This window comes from Sciurus carolinensis, chromosome 1 (genome assembly GCF_902686445.1).
Source record: "Sciurus carolinensis chromosome 1, mSciCar1.2, whole genome shotgun sequence".
NCBI lineage: Eukaryota > Metazoa > Chordata > Mammalia > Rodentia > Sciuridae > Sciurus > Sciurus carolinensis.
In genome coordinates this window covers 204,495,286-204,510,825 of record NC_062213.1, presented here as the reverse complement: position 1 = coordinate 204,510,825, position 15,540 = coordinate 204,495,286, and the positions used below count along the sequence as shown (strand labels likewise).

The window sequence follows — 15,540 nt, the reverse complement described above, 5'->3', positions numbered from 1 at the left end:
AAACAGTGCAGTCTGTGGCGCGCTCAGATGGTTTCCATTCCATCCCATTAAAAACCCCAATTCCTACCTTACATTGTTTCAGGACTCACTAGTGAGTTAGGACCTGCAGTAAGTGCTGCCACCCTAGAGCGCTCTGCTGCTTCAGGACCGAGGACAGCGGCCTGCCCCTCCCCTTCCAGCCTCACGTTTTGGTTTTCATTCTGAGGTCTCAGCCAGGGTTGCCCTGGCTCTTCCTGGATTTCCCGTGGTCTCAGAGTCTTGTGTCACTCTCCAGCTTAGGGCCTGGTCTTCCCAGCGGGTAAGCTTCTTGGAGATGAGCCCTGGTCTCTATGGCTCGTACTTCCTAAAATGCTGGACTCGATCGCCAAGGCATGGGGAGCCTGACTAGAAGAGAGCAATGTGGCCTCAGGGCTGTCCCCAGGGTGCAGCTGGCTGCAGCTCTGCAGGCTTGACTGTGACTTTGTGGACTGCCTTCATGTTGGGCCAGAGGGCCTCTCTTTATCAGAAACCCCTTTTCATATGGCAAAACCAAACCCGCCCAGCCGGCTCTCCTCCTCCTGATACTGTCCTGGTGCTACCTCTTGAAAAGCCAGCTCCCTTTTCAGGTTTTTATCTTTATTTTAAAAATTCTTTTAATTTTTCATTTTTATTAATTTTCTTAAGACCTCACCTGTCCCTCACATCACAAGGGTCCCGGAAAGAAGCTTGCCACCGCCTAGTGTTTCACCCTACAGCCACGCTGCTCTGCGGGGACATAATACGATGCTTTTGGGCTCCTTATCTTCCATCTTACTGCTTGATGTTATCAAGAAGTGAGAGAAGAGGCAGAAGATCTCTTTTTCACCTTCTAACGGAATCCAAGATTCTGAGGATCAGGCCCACCTGGCCAAAGGGGAGACTGGCATGCTTACTGAGGGTCAGTTTTAGGCAGCCCCGTTTTTGCTTTTAGTTGGTTCTCACATGGGCCCAGACTTGTGTCTTTGGGGCTGAGGTGTCTGCACCACTGGTCAATAATACCTGAGGCTTAGAGCCTTTCTGCCTTCCCCACGGGATCCCACTGGAGCAACCCAGCAGCGGCTCCTTTGAGCCGCCCCTCAGTGGGAAGGCTGTGTTCATGCATATGTTAAGGTCTTCTGAGACCAAACCCAACTACTCTTCAAAGCAGGGGAGAACAATTACCTCTATAAAATTCATGAATTCTCCTCCTGTTTACTCTTCAATCCCAAAAGCTTGAAGCTGGGGTGCTTGTTTGTCATGTGGGATTTGTGATCACAGGTGTTAGCAAATGGAGGTGGTGACGGAGCTTAACTTCTCTTATGCAGGCGGGTTATGAAATTCAAACACTACTGAAATCCAAACACCTTTCATCTATTAATGGCCACCAGTGGCCCATAATCAAGTCACACTCTGTTAGCTACACAATTAGCTTGTTTGTTTGAAGTGTGAATTAAGGATTTGAGGCATCTGCTAATGAAACCTTACTTTCTCCCTCTTTTAGCTGAAATCCCTGTACTTTTCCAAATGCAGCCAGTTCTGGAATTTGAAGAAAGATGTCTGTTGACCCTATTTTCTTGCTACATGAAATCAGCTTCTGCTTTGCTCTCTCAGTAGAAAGAAGCAGGTCCTCTAGCCCTGCTTCCCCTCTGGACCCGCCTTCACTCCCTTCTGGTTTTCCCTCCTCAGGGAGGGTACTCCCCTTGCTGGGGTTTTCAGGCATCCCAGCTGGGGTGTTACACTCTTCCTGGAGCAGAGGCGAGTGGCGAGACTCCCCCTTTGCCAGAGCGTTTGATTCCCTTTGTTTGCGACTCTCCTCTGGAACGCGTTTCTTTTGTAGATAATGGGATTCCATTATGGGTGTCAGGGCTGCTCTGGAGCTGTGGGCTGTGAGGGAAGATAGGCGGTTCTGATCAATGGTTTCTGCTTGTGCCTCGGATGTGTTAATTTTAAGATGACTAGCTTCTGTTTTTAATAGTTTTATTGGGTTTTCCGTGGTGAGTGGGTTAGGATGAGTGTTAGTGTTTGTTCTGCCAGGAGCTAGGTGGCTCTGCTTGGCTTGGAGGCAGGAAGTCCTGAGCAAGGCAAAATGGCCACCTGTCTCCCTGGGTGTCAGAGCCAGTGGGCTGCCTTCAAAGCTTTTTCTTGCCTCTGCCTGAACGCCCATTTCCAAAGGGCCGCGTGGGTTAATATGTTAGGCCCGAGGCGTGAGCGGAGCCCTGTGGCATTGTGGGTGGGGTATCTATTGGTGGGCAGAGCCCACGCACCCTCATGCCGGTTCTTGAAGGGCAGTGGCTACACTCAGACCTGGGGGGCAGCGCACCTCACAGGGCCGACCCCTCGTCACCGGTTCTTAATGGGAGCTGGCGGCACTCGCTGTGTGGACAGCATCTGCCAAGGCAGAGAGCGAGGCCAGGTGCGCGGCAGCTTCTGTGTCACGCTCAGGTGTGCGCCACTGTTCTGGGAGTGCCGAGGACAGCAGCCTCTGCCTTTTCAGGTTCTTCTGATTCTTAAGCTGAGCCTGTCGGGTCGGCAAGCCTGTGTCTTCCTCTGGGGCAGAGGGGATGGTTAGGTACCGCCAAAGAAAGCAGAATCAGTACCGAGTGGTCCCCGATGCTCTCCGTCCCGCTTCCGGGCAGCCGAGGAAGCCTGGCTCCCCCTGGGTTTCCTGGGAGCCTCTCTCTGAGATGACACAGCACCCTCAGATCTTTAACCCTGCTTCCTTAGGTTGACGCTTCTGTCCTTCATCCAAAGACTGCTGGCCTCTCTAAGAATAAAACACAAATTTTAAAATTTATCACAAGACTTTTGCTGTTGGCCATGATGGAGTAACTGGGACCCGATTTGTCCTCTTGCTATAAACAATTATAAAACTGGACAGAACATGTGAGATAAATATTTTCAGATGCTAGACAATAGAATAGGCCTGTCACTACACAGTCCCAGAAAAGACTGGAAGCCCTCCAATCCCTTTGTATTTCCGCCTGGAGGCATTTCAAGACTGATTTCAGGGAGATATCCCAAGCAGAGTACAGTGATTCTGCCAAGTTGAGGAGACAGATATCAGAGCCTCAAGAGGGCAAGACGACTGGGGCTTTTCAGGGAAGAATAGTAGAGAGCAGAGGGTCTTGCAGAGAAAGTACTCTGGAAACCAGCGTGACTGCCCCGGAATGTTCTACGGACACTGAGTTGATGGTGTGGAGGTGAACCCCTGTGTGGCTGGACACAGCATGGGGACCGCAAGGTAGAGACCACAGTACTCCTGCAGAACTGGCGTGTTCAAATTCTGTGCACACAGCTTGGTCCCTCCTGAATACCTGGGATGTTCAGTAGAGACCCCAAAGGGAGAAACATTCCTAGAGTAAAAGGTACCGCAGACATAGCTGAAGGCAGGCTAGAAGAGGCCCCAGGTCAGCTTGATCCACAAGTAACTTAACTGTTCCCCAAAGCAAAGCCTAAGACTCTATTTAAAGATGTGTGGGCTGTGGGTACAGTTCAGTGGTAGAGTGCTTGCCTAGCATGAACGATACCCTGGGTTCAGTTCCCAGTGCATGCGCGCGCACACACACACACACACACACACGCACACAAATAAAATGGCTGGCAGTTTTCTAAGCTTAAGGAAAACTATAGATCCACTGATCCAAGAAGACCAACCCACCCATGCCAGACAAATAGGCCGAAAACTGCAGAAAGCCCATCATGATCACATCGATGCAAATTAGTGATAAAGTCACCCCAGGACATGAAGGAGACACAGCAGACAAAGATGGGAACTGCAGACCTCCTTCAGAAACCACGTGAGCCAGGAGACAGTGGGTGAAGTCTTCTGAGTGCCAAAATGGGGAAACTTGTACACCTACAATCCTACAGTCAGTGAAGGATCCTCCGATGGTGCTGAAAACGTTTTGCATCCTGAATGTCGGGATAGACATACAGTGTATTCATTTGTTACTGTTCAAAACAGGGTGCATGTTATTGAATATGAATTATTCCTCAGTGAGGCAGCTTTGAAAGCGTTCAACCCAATGATCTCACGTGTGCCGTGCATCTGCCCGTAGTACTGTACTGAGGTACAGTTGAGCTGTACCATATTTCAGGTGGGGCACAGGGCTGTCAAATGAAGTGCTCCCGTTCACATGGACAAAAAGGAACAGAGTGACTGTCTACTTTAGAAGAGATGCTTTTCATCTTCCAATAGGCAGATTCTTCTCACAAACAGGAGTGTGGGACACAGCTTCCTCAGTGCCTTTCAGACTGCCATCTGGCTAGTGCCTGGGGACTTGCTGTGAAGTCCTCACTGGGACAATTTGGATATTTCCCCAGATATATGACTCTCCCCTTAGGCGCTTCTTGTTCCCCTTATACTTTTAGTATGTCTTCCGGGATGGGATGAGATAAGACGGTGCCCTCTGGGCTGTGGGTAACTCTCTTATCAGCCAGGGCCCATTCAGGAGCTGGAGACCACAGGAGCATTGGTCATAAAGAACTGCTAACCTGTAGAAGGTGGCTGAATACTTGCAGGGTTAAAGAAGAATTCCAGGGGTTCCTGGAGTCTCGGGTATGAAAGAGCCACGGCTAGCTCTAGGCTGAGGAGGAGCAGGCGGTGGATGAACCAAGGATGCCAAGACCCCTCACCCAGTGCTAGAATTCAGACCTCTGCAGAGATTGGGTGCGACCAAAGGAGCGTGCACCTGAGAAGGACATGGGTCAGCAGGAGGCTTCTGGCTGCCCGGGGGTCAGCGGACCAGAACGGGTCCACCACGGAGGGAATGTTTCCCAAGGGGTGGCTATGCCATCCATGTGGCCACTGGGCTCCCGCTCTGAGTGACAGTGACGATGTTAATGATAACAATAATAGTAATAATGGTGCATCTTGGTGTATCGGTGCTGGGATGGAACCAGGGCCTCACATGTGTCAGGAGGCACTCTGCCACGGAGCCATGTCTCCAGTCGAGATGTGCCTTCTTGCCATTGCCATCTTGCAGGGTCATCTCGTCACTCTCTACTGATGAATCTTAACATTCTGCTAAACTGGCAGAGGGGCAATGTTTTTAGGGCCCAGTTTCTGTATCACAAGGCAGGACAAAGGACGGTGAAATTAGTGACAATGGTCACAAGGTTGAAATAGAAATGGGGGTAGTTTGGAGTCCAGCTTACTCAGCAAATGTCATTGTATTTAGGGGCAGTTAGTGTTTTGGTTAATGTCACTTTCTTCTAAAATCTTTTGTTCTAAGATGCCCTTCTTTCTGGGTAGCCTGTATAGGCCATGTTCCCACAATCCACTGTTTCCAATGCTGTAAAGACCAAAGCCCCAAAGTCAAGTGGTTTCAGGTCTAGGTGGGTATTGTCAGTGGAGAAAGGAAGTCGGTGGAGACAGTGGTCGCCTGAGACCAGCCCACCCACAGGGAAGTGTCCCAGCCCCAGCCAGCGCGTGCCCTGTGGGAATGGAGCCTTGCCACCAGGCTTTGTAGTTTCAAGAGCATCTGGGAATCCCCATCTTTTGATTTTTAATTGGCAAATAAACCAAATGGGAAAAATACTATGCAGGCCAAGCTGGTACATCTCTGGGTTGACTCGGCTGCTGGGCCCAGTGTATGACCTTGGTTTTGGAGGTGTTCTTGCTGCACTACTGTCCCTCGTGTTCTGCAGCCAGCTGGGTTTCAGCCCCATCTGTTTCACTTTTGCAGGCGTTTGCTTCGTGCGGTAGCGCAGGGTCCCTGTTCCTCTCCTGGGCTGTCAACATAACTCCTATCGGCAGTCTCTCTCTGTGGTACTGCCACCGAAGAGCTGTTTCCAAAGCTGGGCCCAGCTTTCTGTGTCTCCCTTTTGCTAAAAGCCTTCCCTGACCTGCCTGGCTCTCGGGATGAAGCTGCACTTGCCAGGCACGTTAATTCCTCTGCATTCTGGAGCCTCCGCCGCCTCCTGGCGTGGTTCTGCCATTGTCCTCAGGCCTGCAGGCTCCAGCTGCTTCTCTAACTGACGTTGCCCTGAACACACTTGCTTTTCCTGCTTTTGCACACACTGCTTCCTTGGCCCAGTGCTTATACCACTTGTCTGACTGGCCACCATACTCATTGCTGAGGCTAAGTGGTGGCTCCTTGGAGTAGCCTCCTCCCTGTCTCAGAGCTAATTCAGCCTCAGCATCTGCTTTGCATTTGACACTAGCACTGGATCCAGCCTTGTCTGTCTTCCCAGCTGCAGTTTCAACAGCCATTACTCATATGTCTTTGTATTGTTAGGGCTTTGTGTAATGTCTGACATATAGTAGGTGCTCAATAATTCATCAAGTGATTGAACCAGTGAGTGAATAAATGAGGGAATCGCTTCTTCACTGCGTCTGTGGTTGAATGTCCTTTGGTGGCTCATTGTTTCTTTGCTGCTGGCACTTAAATGGTCAGAAGCATGCTTTTTCATGTCGACATGACAGATGGCCAACTGGGCTAGTCATCGTGATTTCAGAAGTTGAGGCTGATATATTCAGAAATGCTGTTTACCATCTTGCGGGAAGTCCTATGGACACCCTTGGATTTATGATAATGTCCATTCTCATAAGTGGTCAAAGTAGAGCTCTGTTATACCCTGTGCAAATAAAAATATCTATAAGCCATTATTCCATATGCTAGTTGCTTCTAACAAGAGTTGGCTGTCACTTTGAAACCCTGATTTAGGATGTTGGTTTTGACCTGTGGGTGGGGACCCAGAACATACTGTGCAGGGTGTGGACTTGGCCATCTGGGTACCTGGGAAGTCCACCTGAGGACAGGCACAGGAGTGTCCAGATAGGGCACTGTAGGGCTGGACCCTGATTGGACTATTTATCACAGGGAGGAGACCCACTAGAGGCACACTTGGGGAGCCCCCAAGAGAGCAGGGAGAGACACCGGGGGAGGGGGCATGGAATGGTTATTGATTTATTTAAATTAAGACCAATTATTTTGTGTAAAGTGCAGTGAGTGGTGGATTCTGGGAAAATTTGCTTCCACTGTAAACACGTTGGTTAGAAGTCATTAATATGACATTCACACATCCCTAATAAAGTGCATAACACAGAGAACTGGCACCATGGAAATACCCAGAGGACATTAAGTATGAGCCTTAAAACCAAGAGTATTGGAAACAAGATATTTTTACTTCTCGTTTGGGAGTAATATAATTGCATTTTGTGGCTCTAGCAGATGCTGGGGCCAGCTGCTAGGAGAGCCGTGGCTTTTTCTCCCTCAGCGTTGGTCCCTTACAGATAAAACCCTGTGCAGAACTCTCATGAGAACCAAACTTCTAAAAATTATCTGGTTGAAAACCCACCCTTTTCTCTGGAAAAGATATCTGAGATTTTGCAGGCCATAGAGGTATTTTTATTACAAGGACTCAGGAGAATAAAGAACAAAACACACAGATGCACACTTACATTCACTCATGCGTGATGGACATGCATGCACATATCCACATACATATATACAGACATGTTATTTAATTTGCTACAAAAGCACCAAAGGCCCCTCAGTTGACCCTTGTTCTCCCTGACGTTAACCCGTGTCTTGAAGACAGATTGGAGACAGACTGTCGTAGAGAGCCCAGGGACTCCCGTCCTTTGTCTGAGGGCTGCTGCTCCTGAGATTGTTGTGGGGGAAGCTGATCTCCAGCACTGGCCTGTTCTTCGCAGGCCCTGTGTGCGGTGGGCAGGTCCTCCTGGGAGGAAGAGAAGCTGCACAGAGCTTGGGCTGAGAAGTCCAATGGATTCAGCCCTTGGGACCCCCGTATCCTTTTCTAAACAGATGGGAGCCTCCCACGCCCCAGAGGTGGGATACCGATCCCGTGCTTCTGAGGTGGCCCAAGGGGATAGTGAGCCCTGTCCTCTGGAGAGGTCTACCTGTGTGGCATCTTCCCTCCCCTGGGAGCCTCTGAGTCTGGCCCAGGCGCACAGGCTTGCTGCAGAAGGCGTGCTGTGTTCACAGGCCCCTGCTGAACGTAGTGCTGGCTGTCCTGAAAGACAGCTGTGTAAAGCCACCGAGCCTGGGAAGTATGGCTGAGCCTGCTCGAGGGGCTGAGTGGAAACTCACACTGGGTGTAGGAAGCAGCAAGAAAAAGAATATTAAGTAGTTCCTGACTTCTTTCTAAAATTAGGAAATCACACTAGTTTGTATCTATCTGGTTGAAATATAAAACATTATTAAAATTAATTTCTCCTGCTTTTCTTCCCACCTTTAAAAATTGTATCATCTAGAAATGACAAAACCGCACCTTGGCTGGCATTCATGACTCCCGTGGCATTTCTTCTGGACAGCGCTGCCGCCGTGCCAGGGACAGGGAGCTGGGAGGAGTCTGCAGTTCCCCTCACGCGGGCCTCGTGCCTTCATGGCAACTGTGCCCTCATCCGTCCATCCCGGGTCCCTTGCTCACAGCAAGGGCGGCTCAGACGCGGCTGGGCAGTTACATCCTTGGCAAGAGGATTTGCATTCTCTCGTTCCCCTTCCCAGGGGGTCCACGCCATCTTTGGATACGAGAGCTGGTCAGGGCTCTGTGTTGACATAGGACTGAGACTGCCCCTCCTGGACACTGCACAGCCTCAAAGGGAGGATGACCACACACCACGGGCCTGGGGACAGGAGGCCCTGGGTGCTAGAAGTTCCAGAGTGTGCAGTCATTGCTGAGAAGGTTCCCGTGGCCGAGGCCACTGCGGAGGGCGAGGCAGAAGACCCCAAGAGCTGTGCCGTGAGCAGGGCCTGACAGGTCGGGTGGGAAGGGCAGAGAGCCAGGTCTCGTCCCAGTCCCAGAGGGGTGGCCCAGTGGGCAATCCTCCAGCCTCGCCGGCCTCCTGCTGGCTCACCACGGCCACAGGCTTGCAATCCTCCACAGGCTCTGGGCCTGAGTTGCTGAGTGGACCTGCAGGGTCCAGCTGTGCGGGTGTGGCGAAGTGACCCCTGCCCTGCCACCCGCAGTCCTGCGGCTCTGCCCTTGCTGCCGAGGCTCTGTCAGGGCCTCCAGGGAGGGTCCACCTGCCTCCCTGGTCTGCGGGGACCTTCCCCAGCCCTGGCGGATTCTGCTGCAGGCGGCTCGCTGGCCACGGCTGTACACAGGCAGCGTACCTTGGAGGCAGTTTTTCGGCCAGAACGTCCAAAGGACAAACTAAACACTTCCGGCTGCCGGCCCGACGGTCTATACTTTGGCACTTGCAGTGACTGTCCTCGTCTTGACAGTTGAGTCATTCTCCTCCGCGCGGTGCAGCATTTAGGGCCCGGGAAGAGAAGGGTGCATGGAGCCGGGCAGCTGGAGGAGCCGGCACGGTGAGTGGCCCCTTGGGCTCAGGCCGTGTGCCTGGGCAGGGCAGGCCGGCGGCCCCCGCCAGCGCGCACCTGGCTGGATGCCATGCTCTCTTATTTTATTTATTGTGATGAAATCCACACAACAGAATTCACCGCTCGTGACACACAGCACATCCAGTATCCTGCCACTGTCGCTGCCATCCAGAGCCCGTCTTTGTCACTCTGACAGGGATGCCCTCGTCCCCCAGCTCCTGAACCCCCAACTGTCGTTTGCTCTCCGTGCAGTTGTCCTTCTAGACACTTCGCATGGCTGGCGTCACGCGGTGCGTGGCCTCTAGTGCTGGCCTCGTTCTCTCAGCATGGCGTTCCAGGGTCCATCCGCGTGGTGGCACTCTGTTGGAACGACCTTCCACTGGACACGTGCATCTCGTGTAATCAGTGTCCGTGGAACCTGGGCTGCTTCCGCCTTTGGGGCACTGCGATCCATGTGGCTCTGAGCATTTGTGCCTGTGTTTCTGTTCGAGAACCTGTTTTCTCTTCCCTGGGGCCTCCTCTCCTCGTGCTTGGGCTTCCTGTGAATCTTCTGAGCCACACTCGGTTCTGAGAGGCGAGTGAGTGGGAGAGGAGGTGTGCGTGCTGGGTGCTGGGCGTGGGGTGCTGGGAGCCGGCTTGGCCCAGCCACAGACAGGCTGACCCCGGGCAAGAGCTCCCCTTTCTCTGCCTCAGTTCTTCCTCTGGAGAGAGGAGCTGGCCCCAATCTGTCACGTGCCCTCCCCGGGGCTGTGGGTGTGCAGAGCTCTGGGGAGGCGGGCTGGAGTGCCACCATTCACAGCTGCTTCCGCTCTCGGCCGCCATCTCCTCTGCCTCTCCCGCAAAGGCTTCTTGGAGATGAGCGATCCTGCCCATTTCAGTGATACAGGGACCTGACGAAGCAGGTGACCTCGCGAATCAGACTAGGGTCTTGGGTGAAAGTGAGGCTGATCCTGGTGAGGGAGGGTGCATGGAAGGGGGCTCAGTCTGGACCCCTGCTCCACTGCAGAGAGGTGGGCGGGCAGGGACGGTCAGGGCGAGGGAAGCTCCATGCACGTTTCCTTTGTGCTCCATCCAGTATATCCTGCTGTTCTTGAAGGAATTCAGGAAATGGGCAGAATGCGGGTTCTGGAAGCATCCTGCGTGGGTTTGCTTTCCGGTTCTCCAGGTACTGGCTGTGTGGCCTTGGGCAAGTCACCTAATTGCTCTGGGCCTTTGTTCCCTCACTTGTGAAGTGGGGCATGGTTCCTACGCCATAGTTTGTTGTGGAGAGTGAATGAGATTATCCCTCATTAAGACCGAGAGAGAGCAGGACACTGTGTTAGCCCAATAATGGTGACACAGAGCCATCCTGTTGGCATGACAAGGAGGACAGAGAGGATGGAGTGCCCAGTCCCCTGCAAATCACCCCCACCGAGCCCCACTGACCCTCCTTACTGGGAATTTTCATGCCTCTTAAGTTTCTCCACACCGTTGGCTGTCTAATCGCCTGCGTGTCCCTCTCCCCCCAGCTTCTAGGCTTGAGGAGGCAGGTCTGGCCTGGCTGCCCTTCTGGTAAGGGCAGCGGTTGGGAAGGCTGGGCAGCAGGTCTGGGGTTGGAGAGGAGACCAGACTTGTGCAGGTCCGCTGACCACCAGCAGCCTGTGACCGCCACTGGTGGTGGAGTCCAGGCCACATGAGCATGGCGGAGGTGGGACTGGGTGCTGGCGTTAGTTTCCTTGCTCAGACAAGCTGGTCCTAAATGGGACGGATGCTCTTCAGGGGTCCCGTGTGGAGGGTGTCATGGACTGGGAGCAGCTATGTGTGTCCCGGGGGAGGAGGGAGTGCAGTAGCCAGGTAGTTTGTAAGTCCATGTTTTCCTGGGGCCTCTGCCTGCCTGCACAGTGGCTCGTCAGATCTGCAGGGACCCTGAGTCTGGCTATAGAGCTCACTGCACAGCTGACCCCATGGCAGTGCTGATGCTGCTCTCTGCGCTGCCTTGTCTCTGTCCCCTCCTGACTGTGAGGTCTTTAGCTGCAGGCTTCCTTGCGGTCTCGTTCATAGGCTGACATGTAGTACGTGCTCAGTAAGTATTGGTAGATAAATTCAAAATGTAGAAGTGGCCCAGGGTTTTCTCTTTGGAGGACAGTAGCAGTGGGGAGGCTTGCTAGTTGGGCCAAGTGACAACTGAAGGATGTTCATGAAGGTCTCTTTTGGGTGGCCCAGGTCATTGACATAGAATGAACCTAGGAGTGGCTGTGGTGGATGCACTCTGCACCCCATCCATGGGGTCACCGAGGCATGATCCTGGGCAAGGCTATGGATCAGGGGGTTCCAGTTGCTTGGCCTGTTCCTCCAAGTCTCCCGAGATTTGGGAAGAGAGTGATGCGATCTCTACTTACACTAAGCACACCCTACTCTGGGTATTTAGTGAAACCAAATGGAAGCCAGCGTAGCTCGGGGATGGACTCCAGCAACTCTGAATGGTTATTCTGATGTTGACATTCGCAGTCTGCTAGTGGGGGTGAGAGGTGGTGTGAGGGGCAGAGGTGGGGACAGAGGGCGGCACACCAGCAGCAGGGCCGCTTCCGACCTGGGGCCACTTTGGCACCTCTACCTCATCAGGGCCTCAGGACAGGCAGCTCACATGGTGTGGACCTGGGGATGCTCAGATAAAGGAGCCCTTGTTGGGGGCATGCTTTGTCAGCCAGGTATTGTGGATCCTCATTACCTGCCCGGGAGGGGATGTTCCCCCAGTTCTGTAGGAAGCGGGTGGGGGCCGCAGAGCCAAGCTGCGTGTGCAGGACGAAGATGGCCAGACGCTAGCGGGTGGCGCTGCTGGCGCCTGAGCGGGCTCTTCACCTCACGGTGCTTTTCCTGCAGCGACTTCGAGTCAGCTAAATAACTGGCAAGTGTTCTCCAGAAACCGCTGTGTTGGGGGGCTTTTAAGCCCTCACTTCAGCTATCTTCGTAGTAAGCGCACGCCCTTCTGAACGCACGCTTATCTCCACACTGCCTGCTCTGCCCCAAGCCCCCACCCCTCCTTCCATCCACCCGCCCACTCCTCCAGCCATCTGGCCCACAGACGTTTATTAGATGCTTCCTCTGGCCCCAGGACACTGTAAGTCCTGGGGAGGCATCAGCGACCGCTTAGTCCTTATCCTTCTGTGGTTCGATGGGATATTATCCAAATAACCAGGCAATCAGAACACAGGGGTACACCCTCCACACCAGGACGGATCCTGGGAAACAGGGAGGACCAACCAAAGGAAGTGACACCTACCTGCAGCGAGACCCCAGGGACAGATTTTCCTAAGGAGAGGAGATAAACTGTGGAAAGGCTCAGGGACGTGAGGGTGACTTGCTGACTGGCATGACTTACTTTATGGGTTCTGTAGAGGGAATCAAGGACGGCACTGGACCAAGAGGGGGCTCTGTTTTTGCCAAAGGTCACTTCCTCCCGGTCCTCGGTACAGGCGTGGCTCCTGATTTCCATCACCGACCACCTCTTGGTAGCGGCTGTTCCCGTTCCACGAGGCTTGGTCTCCCCTGGGGCCTCGTGGCCTTGGGACTGCGTGACACGGTGATGTTTTCTACTTGGCCTCTCTGTGACCTGTCTTTCGTGGTGGTGCCCTCTTTTTCTCTCAAAGCCAGGTGTAGTGTCTCTGGTCACAGACGTCACTCCTTTACTCCAAGTCCCAGAGGCTGCTGACCCTAGGCAGCCGGGCTGCTTCGTTCGAAGTCACCCTTGCTGCAGAGAGAGCGGGGAGGGAGGCCTCTGCTCTGCCTTCCCCGCTAGTCAAGGGCAGCGGCTCCGTGCTGTATCACCACCAAGATCAAGGGAAACGCGTACTAGTCCAACCTTAATTTAACTTACAATCCCTGCCAGTTTCGTGTTAGCAGATCTGTTTGGAGCTGGAAGTAATGGGCCATATCATGCCTCAGAGCTGGAGCAATGACTTATGCTGATGTCACCCATTGGCTTTTTATGGAAATTATTAATAAATCAGTAATTCTATCTGCAGTGATGCTGTTGTGTTTATAAATATTTAATTGACCTTCAGGTGCCCACATTTTCTCCCTCTTTCCCTTAAACTCAGCTGACATTGCTCTTCTCTGAAGCACTGCTCAATAGATCAAGTTCTCAGTAGTGGGAAAGGCTAACTCACTTCTCTCTCTCTCCCTCTCTCTGGAATAAGGCTTTATCTCTTCTTTTCCTTTTAATCTTTCTGTGATTTGGCTCAGGGGGTTGGGAATCAAGCTGAGAGAACGCGGTGTCTCTTGTGACAAAGCTGAAAGATTCGTCCAGCTTCAGAAAAACAGACCAAACTTTCCAATCTCACCCTGGCCTCAGTGGAGACCGGTAGTGGGCATGTGCTTCTCCCTCCTTCAGGTTAATGCCATTTAGAACCTGAAAGGTGTCTCATGTTTTCCTCCCACAGAGAAATATTTTTGTCCTTGCCATTGACTCCTCTTTTGAAACCCAGTGCTTTGATTATTATTGTATGGCAGGTTGAGTGGAAAGGACTCGGGAAATCAAATCGAAGCAGAGTGCAGGTGGCACGTTTTCCTAGCGGAGATGGAGTTCCAGCCTGGCAGAGGAAGACCGCAGCTGGCAACAACAAAAGCTTTCTTACTTCTCAGGGTCCAGCGTGAGCTAATTGTTGTTATTATCTTTTTATTCTTCTGTTTCAGGAAATTGCAGCTTATTTAATAACATTTGAGAAACACGAAGAATGGCTAACCACGTCCCCTAAGACAAGGTAAGGTCCTGTGTCTTGCAGTTATCTGCTACGTACAGTGACTTCCCTGGATTGCCTGATCTGGCCAGTCTGTTCAGGGCAACAGGTTGAAAACGCCACGTGGTACCAGGTAGCCGGTGAGGCCAGTGTCATTAACTGCCCATGTCCCTGGTAGCGAGTGTAACTGGACGGACTCAAGATGGCCCAGCTGCCTCGCAGTTGTTGAGCGCCTCTGTGGATGGCCAGGGCCGGGCCCCTCCCCTGGGTTCAGGAGCCTTTTCAGGCAGGGGCTCCAGGGACGTTTATTTGGGAAAGTGCCCGCCTGCCACTAGTACTCTCCAAAACGTCCTTTGAAAAAGAGAAACTGGCCTAACTGTCGCTTTCGTTTCAATGTGCTTTACAAATTGTGGGTCGAGTGGCTCCCGATTGCAGGTGAGAAGCTCCCCAGATCAGAAGCAATGGCCGAGTTTGTGGTTTATTATGCAGTAAATGTCCTTGAACCTACTAACTGCCACGAGCATTTAGCTTCGCTGGCCACTCGGGAGCAGAGGCAATTGGTGAGACACAGCCGCCTGGGTTTGGCTGGGATTCAGCCCTCGTCTTAAAGGCAGCCTCTTTCCTCGCCAGCTCTGAAGTTTTTATTTTCGATGTGTTACATTCTAGAGCTTCAGAAATTCATGGCCGCTCTCTTCCAATGGCCACAACTTTTCCATTAATGGCAACAGGGCCAGCCGTCTGTTAGCTGAGGGTGTTAGCTGGAGCGTGGCTTGCAGGGTGATTGGCCTGCAGGTGTGAATTTAAGGCGTGGTACGCTCAGGATGTCTCGCTTGGACAGAAGCACAAAGCCTCCGGGATTGCTAACTGGGATCAGGGGCAGGGGTGAGATGGGTCCTCTGCACTCTCGGTCGCAAGCTTGACCTGTCCATGTGCAGAGCGGGGAGGAAGGGTCTGCTCCTGAGAATGCGCACTCGTTCAGGAGGTACTCTGAACTTCAACTTCGTCAGGCTCAGCTGTTCACTGGCTAGCATCCTTCAGAGGAGGACAGTGTTCCATTTGGAGATTAGGGGTATTGAGGAAAGGGCCATCAGTGACTGAGAGTGCCCTCCCCTGGGGCACTCTGACTCGTGTGACTTTTCAGCCTGAGACCTGGAAGAGTCCCTCTGCAGGTGTCCTCAGCATCTCAGCCTCTGGAGCCAAGATACCCCCTGCTATAAAATCAAATGGCTTACATCAGTCAGCTTTTGCTGTGGTCATGCTACGTAAGAAACAATCCCAAATATAGTGACTTCATAATAACAAATTTTCATTTTCCGCATAAGGGTCTGTGGTTGCCTGTGGTTTTGGATCAGGACTGCTCCATACATCTTGTTCTAGGACCTAGGCTGGGAAAGCCCCCTCTGTCTGGGACAACGGTTTCTCATGGAAGAGGGCAGGGGCTGAGAAGCCCAAGGCAACACACGCAGGTGAAGTTAAAACCCCTGTCTGGATGTGGCATCGTGTGCCATGCAGGCTTGCCAGTTCACTGGCCAAAG

General features: G+C 52.6%; 1 protein-coding gene across 13 annotated transcripts in view; it reads left to right on the top strand.

Moving 5' to 3' along the window:
- The window catches only part of Camta1 (calmodulin binding transcription activator 1), a 772,653-nt gene that overhangs the window by 250,039 nt on the left and 507,074 nt on the right, over nucleotides 1-15,540 (top strand). For all 13 annotated transcript variants that reach the window (XM_047559183.1, XM_047559185.1, XM_047559178.1 and 10 more), the window contains one exon: nucleotides 13,962-14,029. In XM_047559183.1, coding sequence (XP_047415139.1) covers nucleotides 13,962-14,029 — 68 coding nt within the window. The remainder of the gene's footprint in view (nucleotides 1-13,961; nucleotides 14,030-15,540) is intronic.